The sequence below is a fragment of the Ornithorhynchus anatinus genome, chromosome 14 (genome assembly GCF_004115215.2).
Source record: "Ornithorhynchus anatinus isolate Pmale09 chromosome 14, mOrnAna1.pri.v4, whole genome shotgun sequence".
Lineage (NCBI taxonomy): Eukaryota > Metazoa > Chordata > Mammalia > Monotremata > Ornithorhynchidae > Ornithorhynchus > Ornithorhynchus anatinus.
In genome coordinates this window covers 52,489,251-52,508,601 of record NC_041741.1, presented here as the reverse complement: position 1 = coordinate 52,508,601, position 19,351 = coordinate 52,489,251, and the positions used below count along the sequence as shown (strand labels likewise).

Below are 19,351 nucleotides of genomic sequence, written 5' to 3'. Positions count from 1 at the left end.
AGTCAGGCCGACACGAGCACAGTGGACGAGGACCCGCTGCTTCAGGGAGGGGCCCCGCTGGATGCTGGGGGAGCTCCCAGAGAGCAAGAAGAAATGGTCCTCAGTCCCTGGGGCCATGGGGTCCAGCCCATGAATAGACAGACCACAAGCCTGCCAGCCTAAGGACATATGTATGCATGGGCACACAATGCATGGCTTCCTGCAGCAGGCTGCTTAACTGTCCACAGCTGGAAGTTCTGGCTGGGAAGGAAAATACTACAAACTTACAGAGGTTGGGAAGGAGATGGAGGGGCAAAGAGGAGAGAGCACTGGGCATAGGCACTGGGGAGATTTGGGGGTGATCATCTCCAAAATGTTCTCTGGAGGGAGACTCCTCTTCCCCCTTTGGACGCCATTTCTCAGGAAATGGGAACACTCTGCGCAGAAGGAACAGAATGCAGTCAAATGTACTCGATCCACTTCACAGGTCGCCAATGTGTTAAGCTCACCAAACACTGAAAGGTGGAGCAAATTGACCCAGTGTCTTCTAGACTGTGAGCCCATTGTTGGTATGGATTGCCTCTATCTGTTGCCAAATTCTACTTTCCAAGCCCTTAGTACAGTGCTCTACACACAGTAAGCATAACTGAATGAATGAATTTGCACATCTAGCATAATTAAATTGCTTTTATTCTGGAAATAAAAGGACTAGGTAAAGGCAAGGTAAACCAAGGATGCGGTTGATCCCATTTTTAACAGAATCATATCAAAAACTCCTCCATAATTCATCGTATCCAACTCCTAATGGGCTGATGAATAATTTGGAAGCAATAAGAGCCCTTCCAACAGAGCAGGCGGGCATTTAGGGAAGCAATCGGTGCTGCACTGCCATTGGCTGTGGCCGGCAGATCTGCCTTGGGGCTCCCTTCCCCGCCCAGCTACAGACTGGCTGACCAAGCCCACAGTGGGCAGGGCCATTAAAAGGGTCTCTGTGTGGGCTTAGACACTGGGCAGGTACCGAATACTCTGTTCCCTTATTTCTGTGACAGCAGTTGCCCGCTGCTCCCTGAGAAGTCATCCCGTTTCCCAGCTGTTGAAGAGTGGGGGCCTGAAGCACTTGTCTTTTACGGCTCTTGGTGGCAGCCCATTGGGCACCTGCCCAGGACCAGGAGCAGCACTGGCATTCACCAGTGAAGTAAATGTGGCCTAGTGGATAGTGGATGGGTGTGAGAAGGAAGTAGGTTTTAGTCCCGGCTCTGCCACTTGACTGCTGTGTGATCTTGGGCAATTGGATCACTTCTCTGTGCCTCTGTTACATCTGCAAAATGGGGATTAAGACTGTGAGCCCCATGTGGGACAGGGACTGTGTCCAACCTGATTCCCTTCTATCTACCCCAGTGCTTAGAAAAGTGCTTGACATCTAGTAAGCACTTAAGAAATACCATCATCATTATTATTCACCAGGCACTGAACTGAGTGCATAAAGAATTGCCAAACGGAATAATCGGGCAGGGCCAGGGTGGATGGGTGAGTCAGGAACGGGATCCAGAGTGGCAGGGTGGTTTGGTTTGGGTGGCTCCCGGGCTGCAGCCTTTTTGGGATGGCATGCGGGCGTGAGGGGATGCGCGCAAACCGAACCATTGCCCGGGAGTCTTTCACAGGGAGGTTCGCCTCAGCATGGTGAATTTTGGATTTCTCTCTGCGGGGCATGGGGCATCTCCAGCCCTTTGTGCCCAGGTTCCACCTGGCGGAGAAGGCGCCCCCTCACCCCGACTCTGGCTCTCCCTCGGACCAGGGGGAAGTAGTCTGCGGTTACCACATTCTGGGAAAGGGGTGACGAGGGTCTCCCTGCAGCCGGGTTCACCCCACCCATCAACGTTGAGGCCCCTGCAGCTGGGCTCTCCCTCACTACACTTCTGGAGCACCTGCTGGAAGCTGGAAGTGCCTCGCTTTTCTTGGACACCCCACCCTGAAGCTAGGCTCATCCTGGTGCCTCTGAGAGCAGGAGGAGAAATCAGGACCAAACCAGGAGGGGAAGGAGGGAGAGTAGAAGACTGAATGGAAAAATATAGATGGGAGGAGAAAGGCAAACAAAAAGGAGCAGAAAACAGGCACTTCCAGGGAGGCTAGGGGATAGAGGGGAGGTAAGAAGTGTATGTGTTTATTTTGATGTGGGTGTAGGTGTGTGCGTGTGTGTGTGTGGGGGGGGGGGGGTAGGTGTGTATTATGGTGTGGAGGACCAAAACAAAAAGGAGGAAGTCTCAAGATAGCAGGAACCACATAGGTCACCCACATGCGCATGCATGAACACACACATCTCCCACATGTGCATGCATGAATGTGACTTCAGCTCTGAGAAGTTCAGAGCCTACTTGGATATCCTTGACTCCTCTCTCTCATTCAACCCACAAGTGCAATCTATCACTACATCCTGGCAGTTGGACCTTCACAAAAATGGCTAAAATCCATCCTTTCCTCTCCATCCAAACTGCTACCATATTGATCCCAGCACTTCTTCTATTCCGCCTTGATTACTCCATCAGCCTCCTTGTTGACCTCCCTGCCTCTTGTCTTTTCCCACTCCAGTCCATACTTCACTCTGCTGCCCAGATCATTTTTCTACAAATACTTTCAGATCATGTTTCCCCACTCCTAAAGAACCTCCAGTGGTTGCCCATCTACCTTTGCGTAAACTCCTTACAATTGGCTTTACCTCACCTTGTTACTGTCCTACAACCCAGTCTGTCTGCCCACTTAGCTCCTCTTTTGTCAACTTCTCAATATACTTAGATCTCCTCTATCACACTGCCAAACTCTGGCCCTCATCTTGCCTCTGGCCTGGAACGCCCTCTCTCTTCCTCTACGACAGACAATTACTCTCCCCCCTTTCAAAGCCATTGCTGAAGGCACATCTCCTCCCAGAGGCTTTCCCTAAGCCCTCTTTTCCCCCACTCCCTTCTGCACTGCCCTGACTTGCTCCCTTTATTCATCCCCCTTTCACCCCCACAGCACTTATGTATATATCCAGAATTTGTTTATATCAGTGTCTACAGACAGTGTCTCTAGATTGTAAACTCATGGGTATGGAATGTGTCACACTGCTATAATGCACTCATCCAAGTGCTTAGCATAGTACTCTGCATACAATAAAGCGCTCAATAAATATGACTGATTGGTTGACAGAGCACAGGCCCGGGAGTCCGAAGGACCTGGGTTCTAATCCTAGCTCCGCCACGAGTCTACTATGTAACCTTGAGCAAGTAACTTGGAGAAGCAGCGTGGCTCAGTGGAAAGAGCATGGGCTTTGGAGTCAGGGCTCATGAGTTCGAATCCCAGCTCTGCCACTTGTCGGCTGTGTGACTGTGGGTAAGTCACTTCACTTCTCTGTGCCTCAGTTCCCTCATCTGTAAAATGGGGATTAAGACTGTGAGCCCCACATGGGACAACCTGATTCCCCTATGTCTACCCCAGCGCTTAGAACAGTGCTCGGCACATAGTAAGCGTTTAACAAATACCAACATTATTATTATTAACTTCACTTCTCTGTGCCTCATTTACCTCATCTGTAAAATGGGGATTAGGAGTGTGAGACCCATGTGGTACAGGGACTGTGTCCCACCTGACAACCATATATCTACTTCAGTGCCTAGTAGAGTGCCTGACAGACAGTAGGCAGTTAACAAATATTATTAAAAACAAACCTGTTGTATTGTACTTCTTCATTTGCCTAGTACAGTGCATGTCACACAGTAAGCACTCAGTAAATACCCCCGATTAACTGATGGGGATAAGTTCTAAGGAGAAAGTCCTGGCTAGCAATAGGCCACACTGGTGAAGTGGGCGCACAGCAGTTGAGTTTTCCTGGATTTGGGGATCAAGCATAGGTCCTTGGCCCATGTAGACTGGGAACTCTCCTGACCCCAGACTTCGGAGGTGCACCCAGGCTCCCCCAAGCTCTCCCTGCCCCTATAGGATCCCATGGAAGAGCAGTGGGCCGGCATCTCTAATGCACAAAAATTGGGCTCCAATTTATCCAGACTCCAGCTCAGATGGCTGTTTTTGGTCTCAGCACTTGAAAATATGCTGCTAATGCATCGTAATAAATCCCAGTGAGGAAATGCATTCTCTACCTGAATTCCATCTGAATGGAGCAGCTACCCCTTTGGAGGCGACACTTCCCAAACGAAAGACTGTCCAGTGTAAGCCCCCACCCGGCGGAAACGTCCAGGAGGATGTCCAGCAGCTGACCGTCGACAGAGCGGAGGGAGGGTGGCCAGCAGTTCGTCCTCCTTGGCTCCAAGCCCCAGTGCCAGCAGAACCCCGGGGTCTGTGGAGTCTTGCCTGGTGCCCAGAGCAGACTCCCAGCCCCCACCCTTGCCAGGTTTGGTACTGCACCCTGATGTCCACGAGCCTGGGCCCTGCCCTCGCCATGGCTGCTTTGCCCCTGTTAGAAATGTCTTTACCTCAATCTGTTGCAGTTGGAGCCGAGAGCTGTTTGTCCCTCACTGTAGCTGACCATCTATAGGCCTGCCCCATTTGGACTGGGAGCCCCGGGCACAGCAGTTGGATCGAGTCTGAGCCAAGTGCCAGGCTAAGGGCTGGGTTGGACAGAGGATAACCGGACTGGCACAACCCCTATTCCATATAGGGCCTGCCTCCTGAGACGTGGGCTCTGGGCCTTGGACGCTGGCACGTCTTGAATTTTTGCCAGCCCTTACACCAGCACCTGGCCCCCAGCACAACCTGTAGCCAGTTAGCAAGAACCGGTTTGAAAGTCACAAGTAAATAAAACTGCAGTATATTTGTTTCTCTCTCCTAATTCGATTCATTTGTACAAACAAACTGTCCCGACGCTGCCCCGACTCCTCAGTCGAGGGGCGATGGATTACCTCGAGCCTGAAGAACCAAAATAGGAGTCTCCTCCGCCGTCCCCACTGTACTTTTTCCTTGGTTTCGCCAGAACCGGGGTTTCCTGTTCGATGGTCTGCATATCCGTCATCACGGAGTGGGAGATGCTGCTGTTGGGAGAGCGGAGAGAGGGTCACTTCTGGCTGGCCATGGAGAAAAGGACCGACTCTTCTCAGTCACAAAGCAAACTCTACCTGTGCTATGGCCGCCAGCGTGGTCCTCAACGGCTGCCCTTGGGGCCGACCAGGACTGAGAGGGAGAGGTTCCCACCCTCCCGCTAGCCTGCCTCCCGATTCCCATTGTTGACTGCCAGCTCCCTGTGGGCCCAGATCATGTCTACCGATTCTGCTGTTCTCTCCCGAGCACCTAGTACAGTGCTCTACCCATAGTAAATGCTCAATGAATACTATTGATCTAATACTATTCATTCTCACCCCTAAAGCCAGAAGAGCCCACTTTCACTGCTAGCAGCTACTGCCCCTCAAAAAATGACCCGAAAATCCTGGTATCCTGTCCCAGACCAGAGTTTTCTTCCTGAACTAAATTTCACCTCATCAGAACAGAGCTCCAACTGAAATTGTGAAACAACTTTTGTCCTGAACTCCCCAGTGGTGTCTCTGTGGTGCCAGGAAGAGGGGGGAGGGGAGCCACTCGTGTTTATTTCTGCAACTGAAGTGAATGAAAACCAGGGGACAGCTTTTGGGTCAATGGCTCCAGGACCCCAGACCGGCCCCCCAGAACAGAGAAAGTTTGCTTTCGCTTACCTCCTGTTGTTCCCAAATCCCATGCCGAGCCTCTCTGACTCTGCCGTCTGTTTACTGCCGGCATTCATCTTGCTGTCTCTCTTCATCTGAATTTCAAGGTCCTTGTACGCCAAACGTAAGGAGGACACCCTGCAAGGGAGTGTCCCGAACCGCTGAAACATGCCCCAAGACAACATCTCTAGAGCCGGTTAAAGCGTGATTCCTGAGCCCACTCCCAATTGGCCCGCCTCCTTCCAGCCTCACTGGTCTCGAGGGCCGACTTCCCGTCCTGCTCATCCTCTGAACTCTTGATGGTGAGGATCCCTGTGTTCGGAGCCCGGGCCTGTGGCTTTCCCCACTCTGGTCTGCCGCAACTGGACTAACGTTGACCTGATGGGCCTTGTTGGCGTTTGCCACTGAATGCAAGTGCAGTCCCAGGTGTCCCGCGGGGCAGGATTTCTCCATCAGTGCCTGCACCTACCGGCTCAGTGCTCCCTAGCCCTAGACAGTGCTCATCAGAAAATGCAGCCAGGTGCCCTTGAATCGCCATCAGGCCGGAAAAGCAGAAAAGCCACTGGCAGCCTGGAGCCTTCTACCACCAACCAGGGTGGAGGAAGCGGGTGGCCCCTCCATGCCTTCGGGAATTGGGGAGGGGAAGGTCAACTTCGCTGCCATACCAATTCCTGCATTGATCAAGCTGAACCCCTGGCTCCGCCACAGCTGTCCCAACACGTGTATGCATGTATTTTTGGGGGAGGGGGGCTGGGGGAGAAGGGGAGGGCTCTCCAGTGCCCACAAGTGGAAGAAGTAATTCCAAGAGTAGAACTGCATAGAGGAGAAGGTGAATGGAAAGGAAATGCTGAGAGAGAAGGAAATAGAGTGGAAATGTCTCGCTGATTTGGAAATTTGCATTCTGAAACTGGCACTATTTTGAAAATGCAAATCCTCACTCCCCTGTTAAAAAGCACTCTGTGCTGGTGGCCATACTTTGGTATGGCAAACTGATTGCTTTGCCACTGGGGAAGTCATTACTCAAAAAAAAACAAAAAACAGGGCAATCAGAACTCCAAGCATCTTCAGCCGATGGCATCTGGTGCTGAGGCAGCGCAAAGCTCCACACTCCTACCTCCCTTACCTCCCCAGTGCCTGGTTCCAGGATGCCCACCCAGAGAGCTGGGCTGCCACCCCAGAGCCAAGTTGGGTTGCCAGGCGGTGACCCCAGACAACCTATTTTGGCTATGTGGCCAATGGGGGCCAGGGATAGCTTCCATCGACCCCCACCCTTTCATCCTTGCTGCTTGAGAAGCAGCGTGGCTCACTGGAAAGAGCACGGGCTTTGGAGTCAGAGGTCATGGGTTCGAACCCCGGCTCTACCACTTGTCAGCTGTGTGACTTTGGGCAAGTCACTTAACTTCTCGGTGCCTCAGTTACCTCATCTGTAAAATGGGGATTAAGACTGTGAGCCCCACGTGGGACAACCTGATTCCCCTGTGTCTACCCCAGCGCTTAGAACAGTGCTCGGCACATAGTAAGCGCTTAACAAATACCAACATTATTATTATTATCCTTTTCAAGTGCTTAGTACAGTGCACTGCACCAAGTGGGCACTCAATAAATACCAGGATTAATAAAAATTTTGGTATTGGTTAAGCGCTCTGTGTCAGGCACTGTACTAAGCGCTGGGATGATACAAGCAAATAGGGCCGGATACAGTCCCTGTCTCACAGGGGCTAACGGTCTTAATCCTCATGTTGCAGATGATACAGAGGCCAGCGCGCTCTCGAGTGGGCAGCAGCGGCTTAGTTTCCAGATTCATTCCAGTAGAGTGGCAGCCTGTTGGGCCAACTCCACTATCAGACAATCCACCTCTCTAGCACTTGGGGCCCAGGCTGAGGTCTGCAGCTCCCGGGAGCCGTTCCCAGGGACGTTTTGCTGCCGCGACCCCCTGCTGCACCTTGGAGGGTGGGAGAGGCCCGGGAAAGGCCCGGCCGAGGGGCCAGAGTTCCGGTAGGAGCAGCTGGGGTGTAACAGTGCTGAAACACAGGCAGAGCCCTGTAGAAATGCGAGAAGCAACATAGCCTTGCGGAAAGAGCCCAGGCGTGGGGGTCAGAGGAACTGGGTTCTGATCCCGGCTTGACCACTTGTCTGCTTTGTGACCTTGAGCAAGCCACTTCACTTTTCTGTGCCTCAGCTACCTCACCTGTAAACTGGGGATTAAGGCTGTGAGCCCCATATAGGGCATGGACTGTGTCCAACCTGATTAGCGTGTATCTATGTGACTTTGGGCAAGTCACTTCACTTCTCTATGCCTCAGTTACCTCATCTGTAAAATGGGCATTAAGACTGTGAGCCCCACGTGGGACAACCTGATCACCTTGTATCCTCCCCAGCGCTTAGAACAGTGCTTTGCACATAGTAAGCACTTAAATCCCATCATTATTATTATCTACCCCAGCGCTTAGTACAGTGCCTGGCACAGAGTAAGCATTAAAAATACTATTTAAAAAAAAGAAAAAAGTTCCAACCGAATCTACTAGTATAACTATCAGGGTGCACTCGCCTGCTAAACTTTCTAAAAACGGCTAAACCTGGGAGTTATTTTTAAAAATAACAATTGCGGCAGTTATTTTTTGTATTTTTTAAAATACGGTCCGTGGTGGCCCCAAAGGAGGGCTCGCTCCCGCCCACCCAGCGAGCTGAATGCTGACCCCTAGTGGAGACCTGCCTCAACTCCAGCGACGAGTCAGGCAGGACACGAAAACTAAAGATGGAAATTTCTGATCAGAGAGGGTCTATTTTACTGAGAAAAACCCCCTGATAGCCGGCTCAAGATCCCCTAGGGGTTGCGCCAGGGCCGTGCCCGTCTTTGCAGTGATCAAACGGGTTTTTTAGGAGTTGAAAAGGAGGGATGCCTCTCATTTATGCCAGCTACTTTTTAAAATGGTGAGCAGCTGAGGCCCCCTACTGACAATTCGAAGATACCCCCGCAAGCAAGAGAGAACTGTTGCTAATTCAAACTCCTGCCCCTCTCCACGCTGCTTCAATCTACGTTTCGACTACACGGTGTCCTGTTGGGCTTCTCTCCATCCGTGTCAGCAGATTAACACTCCATCGGGTCGCAGTCTCCCCCCAACCCACGGCCCCAACCTCCCACGTGGGCTTCTGAAACACGAACGCTTCCCTCCACGACCGTCCGCTGGACCGGTTAAAGGCCGCACTCAGAATCGCTGGTCACTTGATGAAATGCAGCCTTGCCCAAGGGGTCACCCCAGCGTGACCGGGCAAATCCGCACCCTCCCGAGGGGATTTCTGCGATCGGTCCCACTCACATGGGTTCTTCTCTGTCCGTCCTCTTGGAAGCCTGGTCTTGCTGCTCCTTGAGCTGGTCGCCAGCCCGGGCCTGTTTCTCCATCTCGCTGAAACTCGTACTGCTCACCCTCTGGGCTCCCAGGCCCGCTTTTTTGCCCCCGAGCTTGAAAGAGGAAGATGCAGACACTGAATTGTCTTCAATTGGTCTCGGCCTCCCTGGCCACTTTGGAAGGTTTTGTCATGTAGAGAACATCCATTAAATGGTCAGAATATAGATTCGGCAAAGCCTCGGTGGCAGGGAGGTGCCAACGGAAACATGCAGCAAACCTGTGCCTCTACCTGGAGGGATTGGCTAAATGATCCCTGCCACTTGCCTGCTGTGGGACCTTGGGTGAACCCCTTAACTTCTCTGTGCTTCAGTTTCCTGATTTGCGAAATGGGGATGAAATACCTGTTCTCCCTTTTCATTCATTCAATCGTATTTATTGAGCGCTTACTGTGTGCACAGCACTGTACTAAGTGCTTAGAAAGTACAATTCAGCAATAAAGACAGACAATCCCTGCACACAGTGGGCTTACAGTCTAGAAGGGAGCAGTGGTGCGGGAAGGACACGGACTGTGAATATTCTGTGGCAAAGGGACTGTGTCTGACCTAATTATCTTTTATCTACTCCAGCGCTTAGAACAAGGCTTGTCGTACAGTAAGTGCTTACCAAATACAATTATTATTGTCAATCAATGGTATTTATTGAGCACTTACTATATGCAGAACACTGTATTAAGTGCTTGAGAGAGTACAATACAACAGAGTTGGTAGACACACTCCCTGCCCACAAGGAGATATCCTGCAGATAGAGCAACTAAACATTTTGGGACTTTTTATCTGTTAAATCTTTCCCAGTTAAAAACATCTTTATCATTCACTCGATTGTATTTATTAGCGCCTATACTGTTTGGAGAGCATTGTATTGAGTGTTTGGCTGACTGAAAATAGTACGAATTCTAGTGAAAGAAGACATTAATTACCAAACACAAAGTCAGACAATGACTCAGGAACCTCCCCAAAGGGCAGACTGGTTGACTTAGCTGACAGACAAGCAGACATGACGATTATCATTCCCCATTTTCATCTTACCCCTTTTTTAAGTTGACCTGGTTTCTTTTTTATAATAGAGGTAACCTCTGCAAAACACAAAAATCATTCAGAGTGAGAGGCTTACAGGAGTCCTGGCATTTAGTGAAGACATATTGTCTGGGAGCTTCCTGGGCGTGAGCCCTGGGGGAGATGCCCCGGACCAGACTGGACACACAAGAAAAGTCTCCAGTTTCGAGCACGAGAGCCAGCTCTTGCACCCAGAGGCCAGGGAGGAGGATCCCAGATGGTCGCCCTGCAGAAGGAGAGCCGTCTGGGGCCAGCGATGCCAAACGTTTAGCTGGAACCAATGGAGCTCATTTCCAAAGTGCTCTTGGAGCCCAGCATGGGGGAGATGGGGGTGTTGTTTAACACTTGCCCCCCAGAGCCTTCCCAGAAGATGGCTCTTTGATGTGAAGCCCCGTGATCTGCATGTGCACTGGCTCCGTTTGGGCCGAAGGTCTCAGAAGAGCTGCAGAGGGTGGGGTTCACCCTCGCTCCCAGCCATGACCGGTTTGGCTCTTCCTGCCTGGAGCCTGGGATAAGCACGCCCTGGTGTTGGTGGGGCTCGGCTGTGGCACAAAACGCACTCAGAGCCCTCGGCGGACAGGGGTTCCCAAACGTTCTCTCGGAAAACAATCCTCTACCCTCTGCCGGATGGGCCGGGTCTTATCCCGAAAACCAGGAATTGGGGGGGGGGGCTAGAGGGGGGCATGGATACCAAGCTGCAGGGGACAAGGCAGAATTGGCTGAATGGGACCCAGAAAGACAGGCCAACCCCCGGACTCCCCACCGCAGGGCCTGGGCCCCGTTACCTAGAGCCGTTTTCGGGGACACACTCAGGCAGTCGACACTCGGCCCTTGATCTCCACCTGAAAGAGCAGCAGGCAGAGATGACTGTCCAAAGCATGGCCAGGGTGCCCTGGTCCCATAAAGATCACACAGACATGGGAGTCCGCTGTACCTTTCCTGGTCACTACCTAATTCCTCCCCAAGTTCTCTCCACTCCCACCTTCCGGTTCTGTCCTGGTAGCACACAGGCTTCTGCTGATCAGATAGCCACCACGTTAATCCAATTGCTTAACCTATCTCGCCTTGATTACTCTATTAGCCTTCTTGCTGACCTCCCTGCCTCCTGTCTCTCCCCACTCCAGTTCATACTTCACTCTCCTGCCTGGATCATTTTTCTACAAAACTGTTCACTCCATGTTTCCCCACTCAAAGATCCTCCAGCGGTTGCCCATCTACCTCCACATCAAACAGAAATCTGTAAAATGGGGATTAACTGTGAGCCTCATGTGGGACAACCTAATGACCCTGTATCTCCCCCAGCGCTTAGAACAGTGCTCTGCACATAGTAAGCGCTTAACAAATACCAACATTATTATTATTACCCTTAGCTTTAAAGCATTCAATTACCTTGCCCCCTCCTATCTCACCTCACTACTCTCCTACTACATCCACAGTTCACTCCCCTAATGCCAACCTACACCCTGTACCTTGATCTCACCTATCTCGCTGCCAACCACTTGCCCACATCCTGTCCCTGACCTGGAACTCCATCCCTGTTCATATCTGACAATTACTCTCCCCCTTTTCAAAGTCTTATTAAAAGCACATCTCCTTCAAGAGGCCTTCCCTGATTAAGCCCTCTTTTCCTTTTCTTCCACTCCCTTCTGCATCTCCCTGACTTGCTCCCTTTATTCAACCCCCTCCCAGTCCCAAAGCACTTATGTACATATCCATAACATTTATTTAGACTAATGTCCATCTTCCTACCTAGACTGTAAGTTCATTGTGAGCAGGGAATGTGCTTGCAATACTGTCATACTGTAACCTTCCCAGCACTTAGAACAATGCTCTGCACACTGTAAGCACTTAATAAATATGATTGATAAGCTTAGAAGAGTGCTTGATACATAGAAAGTGCTTAACAAATACTGAGAGGGAGAAAGAGGGAGGGAGAGAGTGGGAGAGAAGAGGGGGTCAGGGAGGGAGGGGAGATGTGTGTGTGTGTTTATTTTCCAGACTGGTCTTAGGGTTTGGAGTGTAATTCTTAAGCTTTTCCTCCTTCACCTTCCCCATTGCCTCCTGGGGGCCTCTTGACAGCTCCCCATCTCTGCTGCACTCAACTTCACCTCCCCCAGAAAGGTTGGCGGTATCTCCTAGTTTTATTCTGGGACAGTGGAGATTTACACAGGTTGGGTAACAGAGGAGGGGCTGGTCACCAGGATCCATTGCAGCTCTGGGAAATCCACTGCACTTTTAGACTGAGCAGGTGCAAAAAGCTGCCAAAAAGCTACGGAGCTCTGATTCTGTCCTCAACACTTGGGCACCTACGGATATTTTCACTTCCTGCTCTCAGAACTTCCTTGTTCTTCTGCTGGTTTTCCCCATTGGGGTTTTGTCTGTCGCTCCCATTAGACTGTAACTCTTAAATGGCAGGCTATTTGAGTCTTGTTCCTGTTGTACTTTCCCAAGCACTTAGTATCAGTGCCTAACATTAAGGGGGCACTCAGTACAGTCCATCAAATGAACTACTTCTTGTGAAGTTAACACAGATCCTGCTGGTCAGAGGACCCCGAGCCTGAGAAAAGCCTACTTCCTGGCCCAGATAACGCTCTTTGAGGTCTGGAATGAAAATTCAGTCATGAGCTCTGAATGAACGTTACAATGTGGGAGCTCTTTCAGGAAGCAGGAAACCACTTCCTGCCAATTGGAACTGTGATGCAGCAGCTCCCCAAATACCTTTGGTCTCTGGGCTGAGGTCCGACGGTCTGGTCCTTGAAGGAACTGGCTCGGGTGGTGGTTCTGGTGATGGCGCTGCCCACTCTTCGCTGCTCACCTGGACAAAGCCAAACAGCTGTTAATGAGCAGGAGGGCAGGCTCTCTCCAGAGCCAGCCAGTCCTAAACTGGAAGGGGTCCAATCTGAAATAGCCAATAGCCACCTCCTGGGCCAAACAGGATACAGAAGAAGAAAACACTGTATTTTGACTTCTGGGGCAGCAATAATAAATTCTGAGCTTCAGAACTGCTTTGACAATAATCATCAGCACAGCCCCAAAAAAAACAAACAACCCAGAAAAGAACACCTGAAGTATCTCTATTCCCCCTAGCTGCATTCCATGTTAACTACGGAATTCAACTGAAAGTTCTCCTGGAGACCACCGTCCCAGAAGCAACAGAGAAGAAATTAAAAGAAAGAATGCTTCTACTGAACATTCTGTGGAGCTGGGTTTAGTTTTTGTTCAGTGTGAACCCCAATGCCAGAGGGTTCCATATTTCAAACACCTGTTAAAGCATGTTGACCTGTGGCCAAGACTTATCAACTTTCAGACTTAGACTGTGAGCCCCATGTGGGACAAGGACTGTGACCGGCCTGATTATCTTGTCTCTACCCTCAGCGCTTAGTGCAGTGGCTGGGACAGAGTAAGCACTTAAATACTACCGTGAATGTTATTATCTTTACGAATACTATTCAGGGGCTGCGGGGACATCTTCACCGTGCTTGCTTGTGTTGGAAGCTCCAAGTTTTTGGTTTTAATGACTCTTCAGGAAACATGATGCCCGCGGTGGCCCTCCCCGACCCCATCCTAGAGATTGTTCCAGACCTTGGTAGGCACGTGGGATGCAAAGAAGTCATCATCTTTGGGTTGAGGCGACACGGGTGGAACTGCACAGCTATCGAGCCACAACTGGAACAAGAAAACAAAACGGGATGTGGTTCTCGGAGTTCAATGGTCCCGATACCATGCTCCCAGTTTGATGAGGAATTTTAATGCACTTGACCCAGTTCCTTTTTCGCAACCCTTGTAGACCTTGGTAAACTGCCTGATAACTGCCTGCAATATCTTCTAGGTGAACTGGTTGAGGTTTTTTCCCTTATTTTAAAGTTTTCAATTCTATTTAGAAAAGAGGATAAAGAAAGACATAATTTTCTCCTCTGCAGGAAAAGCAAAGCTATGTGTCACTTGGAAATCAGATTCCTTCACATAATTAGCATTTCCTTGTTTGCTCTTCCAATTGCACTGCAAGAGGAACAAAATGTATAAAAACACGGTTTCCTTTTGCCACTAGATTGTGACATGATTGTGCTGATTCAGGATTCTGATGATAGCAATCAAGAAACTACTCATTAAAAATCAGTGAGGTTTAAGGAATGCGTTGCTGAAAAGTCCTCAGTTTCTCTGACCCCCAAACGCCAGTCCCACGTGACTTACATCTGTGCCGTGTTTCCTGGCTGCTTGTGAGGCGAGAGACTTAACCTTTTCCCTGTAGAGCTGAGCCCCACGACTGTTGTACTTGGCATTACTGTCGTTTGTGGTGCAGCCGTGCTGGTGGAAAAAAGATGTCTGAAAAAGGAAGGGCACAGAAATGTACTGAGAGAAGGCAAGGTTCCGACTCAACTGGGGCCGACAGTCCCTGGCCACCAAGTCAATGAAATAGGAACTGCGGACACATCACCTAAAATCGGGCTCCCCATAGATGTACAGAAATCTGTGGTGGCCCGGCTGACAAGCCTGCGGGAGGAAGTTTCTGGGCTCTAGACTCTCTCGAACAACGAGGCTGTGGCTTTGGGGCGATGATCTGCCTGCTCAGCAGTTGCAGGCATCAGTTACAGGGATCGATTGGGACAGCAAGACCACCTGTGCCCAGTGCTGCCCGGGGCCATCTCTGAGCCACCGCTCCCTCTCCAAGACTCCCCCCAGCTGCTGTGCCCCTCTAGAATTCCCCCTCAACTCTGGGAATGGTCAACAGGCATGAGAGTCCTGGCCTGGACCACACCTGCACCCCACGGCCCTGGATGCAGGCAGTTGCCGAGGGCACTGACCACCTGGCAGTGGCATGCTCTCCTTCCACCCAGGGAAGGGGGCCGAAGAGACATGGGTTCCGGTCCCCTTGATCCTAGAGCTGCATACACTCTTTGGGAACGTGAGGCTAGAGCCCAGCTGAGGATTCGGGATCATTCTTCCGACGACACGCCTGCCCGGTTGGGATACGGTTGCAGGGTCGCAAGAAACGCAGGTGAGAAAGCGCAAACCAGAGCTCAAGTTTTCCTTGACGTGGGCTGGTCAGTAGAGTAGCCTCTGGAATGGGAGAGCTGGGCAGATCTACCTCAGTGCTAAGCACAGTGTCCGACAAATCTCACAACCATCATTATCATCACCAGATTACGGGGAGAGCTGGACATAGGTGGGTCCCCAGTCCACCCCACCACCCCAGAGTGAGCGAGAGTGCATCAGCCTACTTTGTGCCAATGAATCTGAGTGGCAGTGGAAGGCTTCTTTCATTGGGACTGAGATTGACCATGATAACGAGAAAGAGTGCGTGGTAAACGAATCAACAGTAGCTTGGAAACATTGCTGGAGACTGAAAAACATTGGGTAACAGAGGGACGAAGGTCCCCGATAAGCAGACCCACTGGGGCTGACCCTGGAGCCCCTTCCCAGGGGGCCCGCTTGGCAAACGAACGTCTATAGGTGTAAAATCTCAGGGAGGTGGCGGATCTACAGAAGGAAGACAGCAGGAGCCCAGGTCTTGGTCATTCTGGAGTTGTTCACCTCAACGGACTGGTCCCGGGCAATGATTCATTCTTTCTTCTTAATTTAGTCAGTAGCACTGTCCTGACTGCATTGGCTGCAACATCTCTATATTATAAGTATATAATGTATATAATTCTATAATTCTATTCATCTATTTTGGTGCTATTGATGTCTATCTACTTGTGCTGTTTTGTTGTCTGTCTCCCCCTTCGAGACTGTGAGCCTGTTGTTGGGTAGGAATTGTCTCCATCTGTTGCCGAACTGTACTTTCCAAGTGCTTAGTACAGTGCTCTGCACACAGTAAGCTCTCAATAAATACGACTGAATGAATGAATCTCTAGAGGTGAGTATGATCCCCTTTTTGGATCGGGGGAAAGTAGGGTGACTTTAGCCCAAAACTGCCCTGTAAACCCCTCCAACGACTGCCTCTGGAAGGGGCCGAGGACCCACTGGGAATCTGGGCTCTTTTCCAAATCGGCCACACAAAACCCTCAGGGTAGCTGCTCGGTCAGTGAGAGTCTGAGGTGGCACCTCACTGGACGACTCAAAACCAATCGCTTCCCACCAGAAAGAATTTCAGGAGAATATCATCCTGACTCTGTGCTAAAACAGTGACGTGAAAAGCGAAGAAATCTGAGGACTTTTGTTGCTTTTGGTGGTTTGACTATAGCCCTCGAAATCAAATTCAAGCTCTAAACCTCAGCTCCACGTGATCTTTTCTCCAAAGACATGAAAACAAGCCCTCGTTAAGTGGGGCTTCCTTGAAAAGCTCATTTTGACCGCGTCCCATATTGCCTCGGGAGCCTGGTCCAACCCCACGAACAGCCGCTAACGAGAGCCAGGCTCTCCGCAGGGGCGGCTGTGGTTTCTAGGAGACACTTACGGCATTGGCGTTCCCTCCGACTTGCATGCATCTCAGCTGAAACCAAGACCAGTTTGAATCCAATTCTGTTGACCTAGGACGAAGAGAGATTCCAATTTAAGCACCTGACTCAGAAATGTGACGACAAGGATATTTTAGAGTATAGTAATAATAGTATTTATTAAGTGCCTACTGTGTGCAGAGCACCGTATTAAGCACTGGGAAAGAACACCTGGCTGGGAATTGGACATGGGCCCTGTCCCTCCAGGAGTTCACAATCTATGAATGGAGGTGTGGGTATGGTCGGGGAGGGAGGACTGGAGAGAGACAAATTTAGAGCTGATGGGTCAGCATGGATTTTCTCTCCAGGGGCTGGGCCTCAGGAGAATGCTTGGTCTGCCGCCCAGTGATACCCTCTCACGGCCTGAGCCCAGGTCAGGACCCAGAAAATGAAGGCAAAGGTTTCAGACAACTGAGCATCTCCCAGCAGAGCCTGACAACCACCCTGGCCAGAGACAAAGGCCCGACCTCAGCCGACCCCCAGATGTCCCAAGCAGGATTTCCCCAGCATCCATCGTGGAAGAAGAAACTGGGTCGGTTAATTCCGGACCATCCACTCCAAGACGTCTGACTTGACCCCCGTGGCACCCCAGAAAGGAGAGACGGGTCGAGAGACATGTTGAAACCGGGCAGCTCAGGCGTCTGGGCCGGTGCAGTCACCAGGCCGCAGGGGCACGGGTGATCCGGGGCCACGGAGGGAGCAGCAGGGCCAGCAGATGCACCGACCAGAATCCGTGACACTCCATGCCGGAGCCACGTAGACCCCTTCCAACGGGCCCCACGGATCACCCGAGTCCGAGGGGGACCGACCTGGCGGGGAGAACCCACCGGACTGCCTGGTCTCGGCCCGCAGACCAGGCGGAGGAGCACGGTTCAGTGCTTGGGTTGGGTCAGGGCACCCTGTGGGTAACCATCTTCCTGCTGGGCCTCCATCACCCGAGAAAGCAGCAGCTTATGCAGCTCTGCCAAAGCCTCGGGGCACGGGACCTCCACCTCCCTGGGGAGCCCCACACAAAGTCCTCTCAGAGTAGGAAGCCCAATGGCACTGGGCCTCTATCTCAGCCAGGAGAGAACAAACCAAAATCCCCAGGATGGAAGCCACGCTGCTCAGCCTGCTCCCTCTCATCCGCAGCCTCCTAGGAAGGGAGAGTCAGGGATCACCGGAGAAAAAGGCTCCGAGCCATGACCCATCAGGGCAGTGGCAGGGCAGTATGAGGGGGAGAAGGGGCAGTGGCTTGGCTCCCGGACGATACCCCTAGCTGAGCGTGAGGAAGAGAAAGAGGGAGGCGCTCGGTCCCCAGCCCACACCCAGGCTGAGAAATGAGGGAAGGCAGAAGGAAGGGCAGAAGAGCTCACCGTATGAAGCTCAAGTGGACACCCAGAGAGCGGTGTGTCCCAGAGCAGTCGATGCACAGAAACACGCCATAGGTGATGCTGGCCCAGCTTGGGTTCTTGGCGCCGCAGTCAAAGCACACCTGGAAGACAACCCCCACCACGAGACCCCATGAAACTCAAACGTTTGAATGGCGAGTTCCTGCTGCAGGGCAGAAAACTCTTGCAAATTCAGTCCCCGGGCCCCAGCTTCATGCCCGACCCTTTCTTCCAGCTATACTGATTGTCTCTAAGTAAACCAATTTAAACTAGGACTTGCAAGGGTACCAGTTGTCTAGGTTTTAAATCAAAGCTCCAGACACCCCACTCTCTGACAGACACCCCCGCCACAGTCCCCACTGCTGTAACAGCCACCCCATTCTCTCACGGACACTTCACCAGTCCCCACTGCTGTGACAGTCATCCCACTCTCTCAGATATCCCCACCAGTCCCCTCTGCTGTAACATGGACCTCCGACTCTCCTCCGGGCACCCCCACCCAGGCCCATATTGCTGTTAACAGACACTACACTCCCTCACGGACACCCCCCACCATAGCTCTGACAACTGATCCCGGGCACCCCCACACACTGTCACGGGGCCCACAGCCAGTGGCTCACAGCTCACGGCTCCCGGGCCGAGGCTCTCACGCGGTACAGCGTGCCTGTGGAGCAACGTTTGGGGGGAACAGCTCCGGGGGCTTCCCAAACTCTAAGGCCATGGGTCCATCCCCCAGAACTGGCTCCGATCTCAGCCGACGGGTGACCAGAACCATCAAGGAAAGCTTCTTTAGACACCACAATTCCTGCTGTATGCCAACATCCAGGATTCCCTTAGTGCCAACCCGCCAGCCATCAACATCTCTGGGGGAGGGAAGACTCGCTACAGTGCTACACACACCGAATGCCAATGGTCTAGGGACCAGAAGCACTCACACGTGTTACTGCCTTCCTGCCAGCCCGGGTGGCCTGCCCCTGAGGTGCTGCCCAGGGACCAGCTGTGACCACACTGCAGCCTAGGGCAATTCCTCAGCTGCCACAGGCCTGGCTCTGGTGTGGGGGGCAAGGGGAGCACGGGACAAATGCCGAGCCTCCTGGCACAGCTGCTGTCACCAGGGCAACACCCACTGGACCCTGATTCACAGTGCCGGTGGAACAGTCTTTCTACATCCGATATCGATTTCCGCCGGAGGACTTTGACAGAGTTCACATTTGGACAGGTTGCACTTGAAGCGCCAGCAGAACGTCCAGGCGGAGATGTCTCGGAGGCGGGAGGAAACCCGAGATTGCTGAGGATGAGAGGGTGGGGCTAATGAGGTCGCCTCTTCCCTTTGCCTCTTCGCTCACAGCTGTGGCCGTTGTGTTTCCCCAGCCCACATCACACAGACCTCTGCCCTCCCCATCTTCAAACCCTTCTAAAGTCCAGCCTCCTCCAACAAGCCTT

The 19,351-nt window shown here is 51.8% G+C and overlaps 1 protein-coding gene across 2 annotated transcripts in view; it reads right to left on the bottom strand.

The window, feature by feature from the left end:
• The window catches only part of ARFGAP3 (ADP ribosylation factor GTPase activating protein 3), a 31,564-nt gene that overhangs the window by 10,523 nt on the left and 1,690 nt on the right, over positions 1-19,351 (bottom strand). The window contains exons 2-11 of one of the 2 annotated variants that reach the window (XM_029078774.2): positions 17,894-18,012; positions 16,499-16,571; positions 14,293-14,424; positions 13,684-13,767; positions 12,820-12,916; positions 10,887-10,943; positions 10,075-10,121; positions 8,960-9,102; positions 5,652-5,780; positions 4,869-4,994 (exon numbers count right to left, since the gene is read on the bottom strand). In XM_029078774.2, coding sequence (XP_028934607.1) covers positions 4,869-4,994; positions 5,652-5,780; positions 8,960-9,102; positions 10,075-10,121; positions 10,887-10,943; positions 12,820-12,916; positions 13,684-13,767; positions 14,293-14,424; positions 16,499-16,571; positions 17,894-18,012 — 1,007 coding nt within the window. Of the gene's footprint in view, positions 1-4,868; positions 4,998-5,651; positions 5,781-8,959; positions 9,103-10,074; positions 10,122-10,886; positions 10,944-12,819; positions 12,917-13,683; positions 13,768-14,292; positions 14,425-16,498; positions 16,572-17,893; positions 18,013-19,351 lie in introns of both variants that reach the window. The other variant, XM_029078773.2, reaches the window with a different exon arrangement.